The sequence below is a fragment of the Labeo rohita genome, chromosome 24 (assembly GCF_022985175.1).
Source record: "Labeo rohita strain BAU-BD-2019 chromosome 24, IGBB_LRoh.1.0, whole genome shotgun sequence".
Lineage (NCBI taxonomy): Eukaryota > Metazoa > Chordata > Actinopteri > Cypriniformes > Cyprinidae > Labeo > Labeo rohita.
Window position 1 is genome coordinate 11,492,783 of NC_066892.1, and position 13,370 is coordinate 11,506,152.

The following is a 13,370-nucleotide window of genomic DNA, read 5'->3' on the forward strand; positions in this document are numbered from 1 at the left end:
TAAAATTCTGATAATTATTCGCGTCTCAAATAATAATAATAATAATAATAATAATAAAATAATAAAATGTTTAGAAGAATGTTAGAACGATGTTTAGAACGATGTTATTCGTATTTTTGCCACTGTATATTGCAAGGAACTAAAGATATTCAAAGATATTTGTGAACAAACTGAACTGTTTGTGAAAGAAAAACGAAATGTATTATTTTACGCTTTATTAGTAGGTAAATATATGTCAGTGCATATAATTAGAACACTTAAATAATAGTAAAATTATGTTTTAACATTCATTTTGTAGCTTTAAAAGCATAAAATAGTGAATTGTATATGATGAAAAAGTGATCAGATCAGAGACGCTGTCAAACATTATTTATTAACCGAGTTACATAATTTTATTTTTTCAGTCATTTTTTTATCATTTCACATTTTTTCAGAAATATAATATATGCTAAAGCAGGAGTTTTCCGTATGTTTTTTAGATGCCACAGACGCCCACATATTATATTATCGTGCTTGAGCGAGTAAAACACATCCTAAAATGTTTTATATATTATATTGTATGTATTACATATTATTCAATTTATACAGTAAAAATGAATATTATAAATTTTCGTAAAGTAACAAAGTTCGTAAAAGTAAAAAATATCTGCATTTTGTGTATGTGTACAATACAATATAATGTGTGTGTGTGTGTGTGTGTTTGTATATATATATCATAAAATAAATTTGGAAAATATCTGCATTTATTTCTACTCACAGTAGTAGTGTAACTTTGGTTGTATTTATTTTTAATACGATGTGTGTGTGTGTGCATGTGTGTGTGTGTGTGTGTGTATATATATATACATATATATATATATATATATACATATAGATGTTTTTTATTGTAAAATTAATTTGGAAAATATCTGCATTTATTTCTACTCACAGTAGTAGTGTAACTTTGGTAGTATTTATTTATTCTTTACACACACACACACACACACACACACACACACACATATATATATATATATATATATATATATATTAAACAAAACAAAAAAAATATATATGTGTGTGTGTGTGTGGACTTGTTTTTAAATCCTTGTGGGGACCTAAACCTGAATACACACAGACTCATGGGGACTAGTGTCACCGTGGGGACCTAATTTGAGGTCCCCATGGGTACAAAAGCTTATAAATCATACAGAATGAGTTTTTTTGACAAAGTAAAAATGCAGAAAGTTTTCTGTAAGGGTTAGGTTTAGGGGTAGGGTTAGGGTAAGGGGATAGAAAATACAGTGTGGAGAGTATAAAAACTATTGCACCTATGGAGAGTCCCCACAAGGATAATAAACCAGACATGTGTGTGTGTGTCTGTGTGTGTGTTTAAATGTAAAATAAATTTGGAAAATATCTGCATTTATTTCTACTCACGTGTATTATTTATTCATTTTAATACTATGTGTGTGTGTGTGTGTTTATATATATATATATATATATATATATATAATTTATTTATTTATTTTAAATCTGAAAATAAATTAGGAAAATATCTGCATTTTTGCAACTTCGGTTCTAAAGCAAAAAAAAAAAAAGCACTTATCTTGCATCACCACAAGATGGCAACTGAGCACAAATTTTATTCTACCAGCAGTTAATGTAAAAACTTGCTTACTTGTTGTAAAGATAGTGTTTTTAATTTAGAGCACTCTTTTCACTCACCATTTTAAAAATGCAAAAATATTGCACAGTTGTACATCTGTTTAAATTATGCATAGAAATTGTATAAAACAGAAGACAAAACTGTTAAATACTCTAAAAAATCTAATTTTTTTTTTTTTTTTTTTTTTACAAAACCACATGCAGCAGTCAAAACAGCGAGGAAGTCACCAGTGGGCCGGTTGACGTCAACCAGCAGTATCAATTATGCCAGCGCTCCCCTTGTTTATGGTCTCCTGATGACTGCTGCATAGCACAGGGTCGTATTGCAAGTGGATACATGGAGTCTCGAGGGGAATTAGCAGGTGTGCTGCTCGCCACCCCTCATCATTGTCTCCTCAGGAGGCTGTTCCTGCAAAGCACGTCTGCCTGGGGAGCAGCATTTGTGGCAAACTAAGCCTCAGAAACAAACCATTAATGAAATGATTGCCCCTCAGTCAGGAAATGTGAGACTCCCAAATGAGCAGCACGCGGGGGCCACCGGTAGTGGACGGGAAGCGGTCCTTGACACTGATTAAACTCTATTGTAAAAGTAAATGAATGAACAGATCTGTTAATAACTACATAGGCATGATGCCAGACGTCTTATCTTGTTAAGTGCGTCGTGTTTGCTTTCTATGTTTTTTTAGGCAAAACGTACAAGAACCTGTAGTATATCAACAATGCACAGATGAAAATAATCTCAAAGCTTTTGTATAATATTTCCAAGAAGTTCCGGTGGGGTAAAGCACTCTAGTAATCTGTGTGATTTGGCCGTGTATATTCAGGATGCCTAGAAACGGATTAGGACTGCATGGTGTGGGGTTTGGTTGTGCAGAATTGTATTGTAAGTGGTGGGGAGGGGGTGGGACGGAGTAATTATACTCACTACTGGCATATGGCCTCTGTTGCCATGGCACAGTTCACTATTGTCCCCTGGTCTCCAGCAACTCAAGTTAAAACATTTGCTAACACTGCAAAGCTTTACGACTTAAAGCTTTGACTTGACGAATTTAAATGACCCAAAGTGTGGGCTGAACTTGCACAGAGTGGGTCGTATTTGATTATTTTGCTTCTAGGTAAAGGCCTGCTTATGTGATTGCAAAAGAAAGGATAATGGTAAGTAATTACATAGATGAACCATTTTTGTTCCTCAGAGAACATTTCAGTGAAGAGTTTAGAAGTGTTAAGAACATTTTCCACTATAAAGCAGCTTTTGTGCACTAAAAATTCAGGTTCTTTATTGGGACTGATGGATCCATGGAATCTTTCCATTGCACAAAAGTGAAAAAAAATCCTTTAAATCAATCAAGTGCTCAGAAAAAATGGTTCATAAAAGAAAGGTTCTTTGGTGAACCCAAAAATGGTTCTCTATATGGCATTGATGTGAAACCTATATTTTTTTAGAGGAATAGTTCATTAATAGAAAATTCTTTCATTAATCAACCCTCATGTCGTTCCAAACCTGTAAGACCTTCAGAAATCAGATTAAGATTTAAGATTTTTGATGAAATCTCTCTTTGTCTTGAACGTGTCAGTTGCATTGGTGTCTATGCAGGGTCAGAACCAGGGTTGCCAGGTTGCCACAACAAAACCCGCCTAATTGTTACTCAAAAGTAGCCCATGTCTCCCCTTAAAAGTCACGTTCCACTGGGTAAAATACATGTTTTTAAAATTCGCATTCCAGAGGACAAATACCACGTTTTTGGGGCAACAGTGTTAAAGTAGCCCAGTTCTGCGGGAAAACCGCAGACTTGGCAACACTAGTCAGAAAGCTCTAAGATTTTTAAAAAATATCAAAATTTATGTTTCGAAGATGAATGAAGGTCTTACAGGTTAGGAGCAACATGAGGGTGAGTAATTAATGACAGAATTTTCATTTTTGGGTGAACTGTCTCTTTAAATGTTAGTTATGGAGCCATTAATGGTAATAAAGAACTTTTCTTTTTTTAAAAGTGTGTACTGTTTGGCTCACACAATTACTTTTAAGATGAATTTCAGTTAGTAAACCTGTATTTTTAACATTACTGTTTTTGTTGAAACTGTACCCAAAGCCTTAGTTTATGATTATGACTTTGTAAAGTGCGTTACTAATTGCACACAATGTGATACTTAGAGACTGCTATTGACTATGTGTTGTCATGCAATTATCTGGTAATGCCTGACAACATACTTATTGTTTAAACTTACAAAGTTCTCTGCGGTACACGTACACATCTTTAGCAAACAAACACTGTAACGGCAAAACTGGAAAAAAGAAATGAGTTTATGTGTAATACATAAACCAGTCATAAGTAGCACGGGTATATTTGTAGCAATAGCCAAAACTACATGGGTCAGAATAATCCATTTTTCTTTTATGCCAAAAATCATTAGGATATTAAGTAAAGATCATGTTCCATGAAGATATTTTGTAAATTTACTATTTGTATATGTAAATATATCAAAACGTAATTTTTGATTAGTAATATGCATTGCTAAGAACCTTATGTGAACTTTAAAGGCGATTTTCTCAATATTTTGATGCGCCCTCAGATTTCAGATTCTCATTCAAATATTGTCCTAACAATAAAACAATTGTACAAATCTCAATTTCAAAAAATTGACCCTGGTTTTGTGGTCCAGGGTCACAAATTAGAGGAGCATCACTCATCTTTGCTTGCTTCCTGATTTAGTTGTCACATAAACCTGGCATTTTATATTACGAACATTGTTGGCTTTCTGTTCCTCTTTTGTAAGCCTCTTGTATAAAAGCACCTGCTAAATGCGTGAATGTAAATCACATGAATCTGGCATTACATTGGCCTACAGGTACGCTATATTTAGTTCACAGTGGATTTGATTGCCAGGTTTCTTTACCCAGCTAAATGATGGTTTGGTGTTCATAGATGGTCTCTCAGCATGGTTTTAGCATGGTCAGTTGGTCTGAACAACCACTGATCAGGCAATGAAAGCACGTAAGATGTGTTTTTCAGCAGGGTCCTTGAAAATGAGAAAGAACAACTAAGAGTGAAATGTTCTTCAGAAAGAAAAAAAAAAACGTTTACTCATGGGTTTTATTATTGAGAGAAGTTAACAGTGGCTCATTGCTCACGAATAACTGGATGAGTCATACCGAGAAAAGGTAATCACTGGCAATGATGTAGACCGGCTGCAGGGCAAACCCCGTTGTAGTGGAATACCCTTGTTGAGGTCCGTACAGTCAGTGAACGAGTGCATAAATCAGTCTTGAAAGCAGCGCCAATGAGATCCGCCGTTTCAAAATCGCTGTTAGGCGCGGTCCAATGGGAACGCGCGTTACATGTACCGCAGCGCGTCTATTAGCTCAGAGAGACGAGGACGTTTTGCGAACGCTTTCTGTACAACCCCATCTCTTTCGCAGGTGGTGCATGTTCGGAAACAGCTTGCAATGTTCAGGACTAACTGAGACTGTCGTATGTAATCAGCGTAATTTCTTTCCCGTTTTGCGTTTTCTTTTTGACACTGACCGAACAGCATGTGCCAACACACGCACGGCGTGGTCGCGGGGCGTGTTTTTATTCCACCAAGGCCACTTTCTTCTGGTTAATATACAGTGCTGCATTGAGTGTGTGCTGAATTACGGGTGCTATCTGTGTGTCTGCATTGAGAAAAAATGAGAGAGGGAGAATAAATGTTCCTGCAGCGCAGAGCTTGAATGAAATCCGTCGTTAAACGCATACAAGTTCACGTACATTTATTCAGATATTCGCAGGATTTCTCTTCCAAGCATCGGCATCGGGGCTTGAAGTGGTCATGCCTTTTGTTTTAATTTGGGAGACGAGACTGCGGAGCCATTTGCACGATGATGATGATTCACGACTGGACGGAGTTTAAAAAATGAGGAAGCATTTTTTTCTAAAGATACTAAAAAGATAGAGGAGAGGCCTCGTCGTCCCGCAGGCCGTGGTCTGTGCATGGGAAAAGGGAGAAGAACGGAAGAAAAAACGAGCCTGATGAATAAAAATCGAGTGAAATGGAGCACGAGACACGCGCGTGGGGAAATATGGACCATATCAATAATGACGGCGGTGTGCGCAAGAACCAGATCGATCCGAACAAAATGAAGCACTTCGCCTCTTGAGCATTTAAACTGATAGTTTTTTATTTGCAATTTAAAGGAGAGGGGATTCCCGTGCTTTTTGAGAGTTGCAAACAGCGCTCAAGTTCCATGCAAGTTCTCCTCTCCGCCTTCTTTTGATTGCTTTGATTATTTTACTACTTTTCTTTCGGCGGGTTTGAATTATTTTTGATCCGGATCCATAGCGTTGATATTATTCAATGGAATTATGTTATCAGTTACCGGTTTTGCCTCTAGACAGGCCGGTTCCCAAACATGTTCTCAGCCGGAGGGGAGCCATTAGTTTCAGCTCCAGTTCCTCTTTATTCGGAGCCCCCGACCCGAGGCAGCTGTCACAGGTAAAGAACCAAACATTCTGGCTGTGTGTCAAAACCTAGCGAGCTGCCTAACGTTACCTGGAGAATCAGACGCGCGTTTCGAACGTTGCTTCGAATCATTCGAATGTTCGGATGATGCTCAAAAATTTGAATTGAACACTTCTGTTCCGATTTACGTGTAGGATTTATTACTGCAGATTTAGTGCTTTTAAAGAAATATTTGGAGGAAGGAAATGTAATTCATGTTGCTTTTATTGCTCTGTTATCAAATGGCTTTTTAACGATTGATAATGCATTAATGTAATTATTTTTTAGAACGCCGCAATAAATGTCAATAATAATGCGTATCTTTTACTATTAGTTGCCTCGTGAACCTTAAGTACATTATAACGTAAGTAATTGGCGAATCTGGTTCGAATTAATTCTGCAGCCATTCAAACTGATTCATTGATTCACTAAAAAGAACCGGATCCTAAGAGTCATTCTCTCGGGAATACATGATATGTTTCGTGATGCAGATTCAGACTGTTTTGGCGGTATTCACATTCGTGAACTGTTAACGCAAACGATTCTCGGTTCTCATCCCTACTGTGTAGGCAGCTCGCAAGGTTTTGAGACGAGGCCCAATTTCTGTCCATGCTCAATTATTCTTGTGCTTGTTCAGGGTCTTGATTTATTTACTCAGAAGTCCCCAAGTGTCAGGGCTTGACAAGAGACAGCGTTATTTTCCCTAATTGTCTGTTGTCGCTGTCATACTGCGGTGTTGGCAACACAAAATATGTTTTGTTGTCCCTTTGGGCCACATGCTGACAGTCTTTTCAGGCTGAAAGTGTGTCACTCTCCCCCTCACACACACACACACACAATGTTTGAATTTGTTGGGGATTCTCTTGGACAAGCCCTCATGCAACTTGTTACTCAGTGTCAACTGGGGAGATTTTAGGTGTTTCTCTGCTACTCTAAGAAGCTGAGTGATTCATATGGTGCTTTTAACCCATGTGAAGCCTGACACGTGAAATAATAGTCAGAAAAATGTGTGTGTGTGTTTTAATGAAACTGTTTCTTGAACCTTTGGTTAACAAGTTTGTGTATGTGTTTTTGTATCACTTTGTGAGGAAGAAAAATACCTCAGAGCAAACTGAGCAAAATATGCAATTTATATGGTCACAAATAGAATTTTCAGGGCTTGTAATGTAGTTAAGTGAAATTTTTATAACAGTAAAGCAGACTACTTGCATATAAACATCAGTTGTCACTAGTTTTATGACTACAACTACTAGTGTTTTCATGACGCATCATCAGTCGGCCATATTGGCAGTGCTGAATGTAAACAATGCCACTGAACCAAACGAAACTCGCATATTTTGCTGATTATCGCTGCTGACAATGGTCAATTATTGTCATGTTTTGGTCAGTCAGACAATGAAAAACATTCGGAGTCCAATAGACTGCCAAAGGTTATAACAAATCAAGGAGAAGAGTGCAAAAAACTAAGGAACAAAAGGCGTTTGTGTTTGGCCAAACTGAACTGGGATTTCCAAGGCAAGAATCTTGACAACATTCGTGTTTGTTCTTATTTCCAGTCATGTAGGTGAAAAAATAGGCTAATATGTTAATTAATATTGCCTGTATGTATCTTTACCACCTATAAATGTAGTTTGTCAAAATATTGTGCCCTTTTCTTGCTTATAAAGTCATACTTTATATGATTTAGCCGCTTCTGCACATATCTTCCATGGTTTAAACAGCATAAATTAGCAGAACAACATATTCAGTAGTACGTTAACCGCGCAATCCATGCTGTTGTTTACATCCGAGTATCGCTAATATGGCCGCGCATCCTGGTAACTGACCAAGTCGTGATGTAAGTGCAAACCCTGTAAGAAATTACATCAGAAAATGTAGTAGATGTGTGTGAAACAGGTTCTCAGCAGTTTTTATAATAATATAAAGGCTTTAGAAATGCATATATCATATACAGTAAGCTTTAAAGGGTTGAGTAGCATTGCTTGCCTTTTTATGCATGTTGAAATGGATATAAAGTGCATGCTTTTTAAAATAAATATAAAGCAATGAAGCTGTAAAACGGTTGCTTGCGCATTGAGTAATACAGTGCTATCACGTGCTAGATATCGAGTATAAAGGCGGCGCATACGCTTTTAACACGAACTTTAATCTATCATCTGCCTGTACTGAATCTTTAATGAGAGATAAGGCATATCTCCGGGTCAAAGGATTGTCACTCACTGTACTTGATAAAGTACATGATAAATTCACTAGTCTTGCAGCAAGCTCGCACAGCGAGAGATAACATGCTTAGCTAGTGAAAGAAGCCCTGCAGGGCCCAGAGGCCTAGAATTTAAGATGTAGTCAGTCAATAATAAGGGTCATGTCACCAAGCAACCGCTTGTATTGGGAGTTAGATTAGATAACCCTTCTGTCCAGTGTATTGCCTCAACTGCCCCTGGTTGTCTGAGTCTACCAGATGCTATCAGCAACTCTTAAGTCAATCATATGCAAATGCATTTGGCTACTGCTTTTCTAGTCAAACGAGTGATGGCTGAATGGTTGCAGTTGTTGTAAAGAACAACAATAACCGCATTAGCATTGTATCATAGATTTTCCGGACTCGCTCTCCATGCTAACAGGTGTTCTGCCAGCGGAATAATTGTTTCCCTTGGTTTTTAATACAATTTTGAGGTCCATTGGGAGTTTGACCCAGAATGCATCGAGACCTGTTTGCCTCTCTTAATGGCATTGCTTTGGCAAGCTTTGTGCAAAAAGCATTTGTCCCTTATCTCTGTCTGTTATGCTGCATGCATGAAAGCCCAGCAGCTACAACCGCCTTCTCTAAAAACACAATGCCTGACTAAGTGCCTCCCAGAGAGCTCGCTCTGAAACCCACCAAAGCTCTGCCTGGATTTTCGTTGGAATTTCATCCGTGGGTGGAATGTGGGATAGACCCGGAGCGGCTCTCGGCCTTCGGTCTTAACAAGTCCAGGCCTTTGTGCTCTGTCCGTATGGAAGGGGCGCCTATTTGGCAATTCTTTGTCATTGCTGCCACTTGGAAAGTGTAACGATGAGATCAGCCTGGCCTTAGATTTGTATGTGTAGCCCTGAAGTTAAATTCACCATTTCTGCTCGTGTCATATGTATATTCATTTTCATTTATTCTAGACCTTGTTAAATTGCTTGACCAGCTCAAGTTTTGTTTCCTGTGTGGATGTCGGCTTTAGTAACATCACATTTATGAACCTGCAAGCTGCTATTTCTAGTCGTTCGCAGTTTGGTGTATTTGATAGGATAGTAATGTATAGTCCAAGATGAGTCATCAATATTTTTGCTCTGTTCTGCTGAAAGAGTGTTAGAATTCTATTTTATATGTATAATAAATATTTATTATCAGTAGTCACTACTGCTACTACTATCAGTAGTCCACTATGATCTATGGCTGTAATACTAATAAATGTTAATGCAATTTGAAATGGCATCATAAACATATTTAAAGTATATATTTAATTTATTATATTTTAAATGTGTATACAATGATAGCATTTGCTATGATATTAACATTTATAATAATACCTCTGATGCTGTTTACTATGGTAATATTAACGTATTATTATTATTATTATTATTATTATTATGATTAATAGTAGTAGTAGTAGTAGTAGTAGTACTAGTAGTATAGATTTTATGCAGAAAATATCTATCTGTAGAATAATAATGTTAATATTATCATTGTAAATGGCATAATATACATATTTACAGTATATATGTAATGTATTATTATATTTTAAATGTGTATACAATGACATCATTTGCTATGATAATATTAACATTTATAATAACACCACTGATGCTGTTTACTATGAAAATATTAACATATTTTTATTAGTAAAAAATTGTTGTTGTTATTATTAGTAGTAATAGTAGTATAGATTTTATGCAAAAATAATAATAATGGAGATAATCACTTTATATATATATATATATAAGTAATAGTAGTATACATGCAAATAATAATATAAATAATCAATAATAATATAATATTAACATTGTAAATGGTGCATTTGTATACACAAAATATACATAAAATACATATATTTTATGCAAACAGCAATAATACATTTCAATATTATGAGTTTAAATGGCATAAGTGTATACTCCGTTTTTATATATATATTTGTGTGTGTGTATATACAATGATAGCATGTTATCATAATATTTATATGATAATATTAACATAATAATGACGTTACCTATGGTTATATTAACTATATATTATATTAGTTTCTATGGTTAGAAAATGAATTTTTATTGTTATTAGTAATAGTACATAATAATAGAAATAATCAGTATTAATATTAACATTGTAAATGGCGTTTTTGTGTACACAAAATATACATTTAAATGTATTTAGTGTATTACTATTAATATATTATTTTATGCAAGCAACAATACATTTTAATATTATAATTTTAAGTAGCATACGTGTATACACCTTTTATACATATATGATATAATTATTATAACATTGTTAATATTTTAAAAATATTAGATTTTTAGATTACCAGCATATAAATAGCTTTAAAGCCAACAGACATAGACTTAAAGCTACACAACTTCAATTTTGTTTTTCATGAACTGAAAGCTGTTTCCCACGTCATACCTTTCAAACTGAAATAACATTAAACCACAGTTTTTACTAAAATTAAGAAACATTTCTGCACAGTTGGCAATACAAGAACGTGTTTTAACATCTCCATGCATCAACCACAAAGCACGGCATTCAACAGATTGCTGTATGTCACAAACAGTGCCTCAGAGTTGCCTCAGCAGCAGTAGCATTTTCGACGGTTATACGCACACTTTGCAAGCTCGTAGAGTCAGGGCAATTATCTTTTTGTAAACACTGAATTTTTGTGTTCGTGCAGTCATAAAACATAAGTGACTGTTGCAACGCTTGTGTATGTGTGTGTGTAGGTGCCCCTTGCTGCTGTGTTTGTTAGGCTACCATTGCAGAGGGAGGTAGTTAAGCATGTGCCTGGACTCTGGGGGCAGTGGTTTGGGCCGCAGCCAACATCACAGATGGCCAGGATCTCTCGCTCTCTATCGTCATTCTTCTCTTCACTCTCTTTCCCCTCTCAACTTCTCCCACACTTGTTTTTCTCAAACATGCTTTTTGTAAACCGACGAGCGGCTTCTCAAAAACCGAGGGTGTTGCTATATCACTCGCGGGCTGTGTTTTTAGCAGCGTTGCACATACGTGCGGCCCAAACCGAACTGAACAAACAAAGGACGGGAAACAAATATATTGTGTTTAGTAACTGCAACATGTGTTTTCAAGAATCCCAATCGTATGACGTGCTTTCCAGCAGGTTAAGGCAGTTGCCTCGTCTCTGATGTGCCTGCGCTCGTGATTCACACACTTATTCATGTGCTGCATTACTTTACTGCGTCAATGACTTATCAGCAGCTCGACAGCATGTTTTTGCCATTTAGGCAGAGCAGCTCGTTCCCGAGCGGCATGTGAAGCATTGCGGTCCTCCGGTGTGTCCGCCATATCTGTGGGCTCTCGCTGACACCGTTGGCATCTAGTTTGCAAGTGGAGAGCCAAAGGTATATCGCATCATTCTGCGTGTGTGTGTTTGTGGCTGGAAGGCCGACATGCATGCTTGAATTGCATTTGTTGGAGGTCATATCAGCCGTGTTTGGTGGTGCAGACAGGGCGAGGAGGAGTTTTTTTTGAAGGAGTTTGTTTATCTCACTCATGCGATAAGGTTTTTTTTTGTGCCGTGTTGTTAGACTGACGTAGTTTCAGGATGTGGTAAGAATGTGGAGGGAGCTGTTCGGTTTTCAGTATTTCACAACTTGCTGCTGGTGTGTGTAAATGTGTGAGTAACCCTTGCACTGCTGAGGCTGCTTTCACATACAACTTTAACTTTCGGTTGTATTTGCATTCGCTCTGTTTATAGTTTATTTTTCTGCTGTCCGGGTCAGTTGGTTTTATAAAGATGCAGGTTGAATGGAGGTGCATCAGGAGGGCGGATCTTGTGTGTTGAAGTATTGCAGTCTTTTGGAAATGACGCAAATCTCCACCCTTGTTGACAGGCGTTCAGTATCTCACTTGAAAGCTTTTCTTGCACCCTCTTGATGTCATTTCCCTTACATATGGGCTTCTGAGATATTTTGTTTGAGTGGCATTCATGATGTTACTCATTACTCTAAAACTGTATAATGCTGGTTGATGATTACATATTTTGAGGTTGATATTAGTCGACTGATATATAAATGAAATATTTAGTTTCAGTGAATGTTTGGGTTGCATTTCTGCAAAAACCATCCCCTTGCGTTGAGCTCTGTTTGGTTTGTCAACTCCATTGTTGGCTCAACGCAGTGACCGTTGAATGTCATGTCACAATATAACACTGATTCACTTCCTGTCACATTAATCCTTGTTACACCACAAAACGGCCATCAGCAAATTGTGCTGCTGTCTAGCAGTAAGGCTACCGGATCTGCCATTGAGTTGTGTTACACAACGTGTTGAGAAGTTGAACTGTAGGAGGGACTGCAGGCTTGAGACTGTTTACTGATATTGCTTAATAGTTAATGCAAAAATGTCATCGTTCACTCACCTTCATGTGACTTTGTTTCTTCTGCAGGACATGAAAGATGTTTTTAAGAACAGCTTTGAGAGAACTTTTAAGAACAAAAACTACTTTAGGCCCTATTGACTTCCATTTGTTTGGACAAAAAACTTCTTTATGAAGAAAGTCATGCAGGTTTGGAACAACGTGAAGAAATTGAATATAGTGCAGGTGTGCTTCACTAATAGTTTGCACACAAGAAGATATTTTGAAGAATGTTTCAGGTGTTTTTGTTAATGCATTGCATATCATTAGGTCCAAAACAACTTTGGACCCCATTAACTTCCATTGTGTGGACAATAAACATTTTTTAAAAAGAAAGTCATACAGGTTTGGAACAACATATGCAGGTGTACTTAACTAATAAGTTGCACACAAGAAGATATCTTGAAGAATGTTTCAGCTGTATTTGTCTGTACAATGAATGTCATTGTGTCCTAAACAACTTTGGACCCCGTTAACTTCCATTGTATGGACGAAAAACTTTTTTTTTTTTTTTTTAAATCAAGAAAGTCATACAGGTTTGAAACAACATGAAGAAATTGAGTGTGGCGCAGGTGTATATAACAAATAATTTGAAAACATAAGATGTCTTGAATGTTTCAGCTGGATTTGTCT

At 36.7% G+C, this 13,370-nt stretch overlaps 1 protein-coding gene across 11 annotated transcripts in view; it reads left to right on the forward strand.

The window, feature by feature from the left end:
* The first annotated feature begins 5,040 nt into the window (after positions 1-5,040).
* Positions 5,041-13,370, forward strand: part of pde7a (phosphodiesterase 7A) — a 42,975-nt gene continuing 34,645 nt past the window's right edge. For 5 of the 11 annotated variants that reach the window (XM_051098282.1, XM_051098283.1, XM_051098284.1 and 2 more), the window contains exon 1: positions 5,042-6,120. In XM_051098282.1, the coding sequence (XP_050954239.1) occupies positions 5,983-6,120 (138 nt within the window). In that variant the 5' untranslated portion in view covers positions 5,042-5,982. Of the gene's footprint in view, positions 6,121-11,588; positions 11,722-11,934; positions 11,997-13,370 lie in introns of those variants that run through there. The other 6 variants (XM_051098295.1, XM_051098297.1, XM_051098281.1 and 3 more) reach the window with 5 other exon arrangements.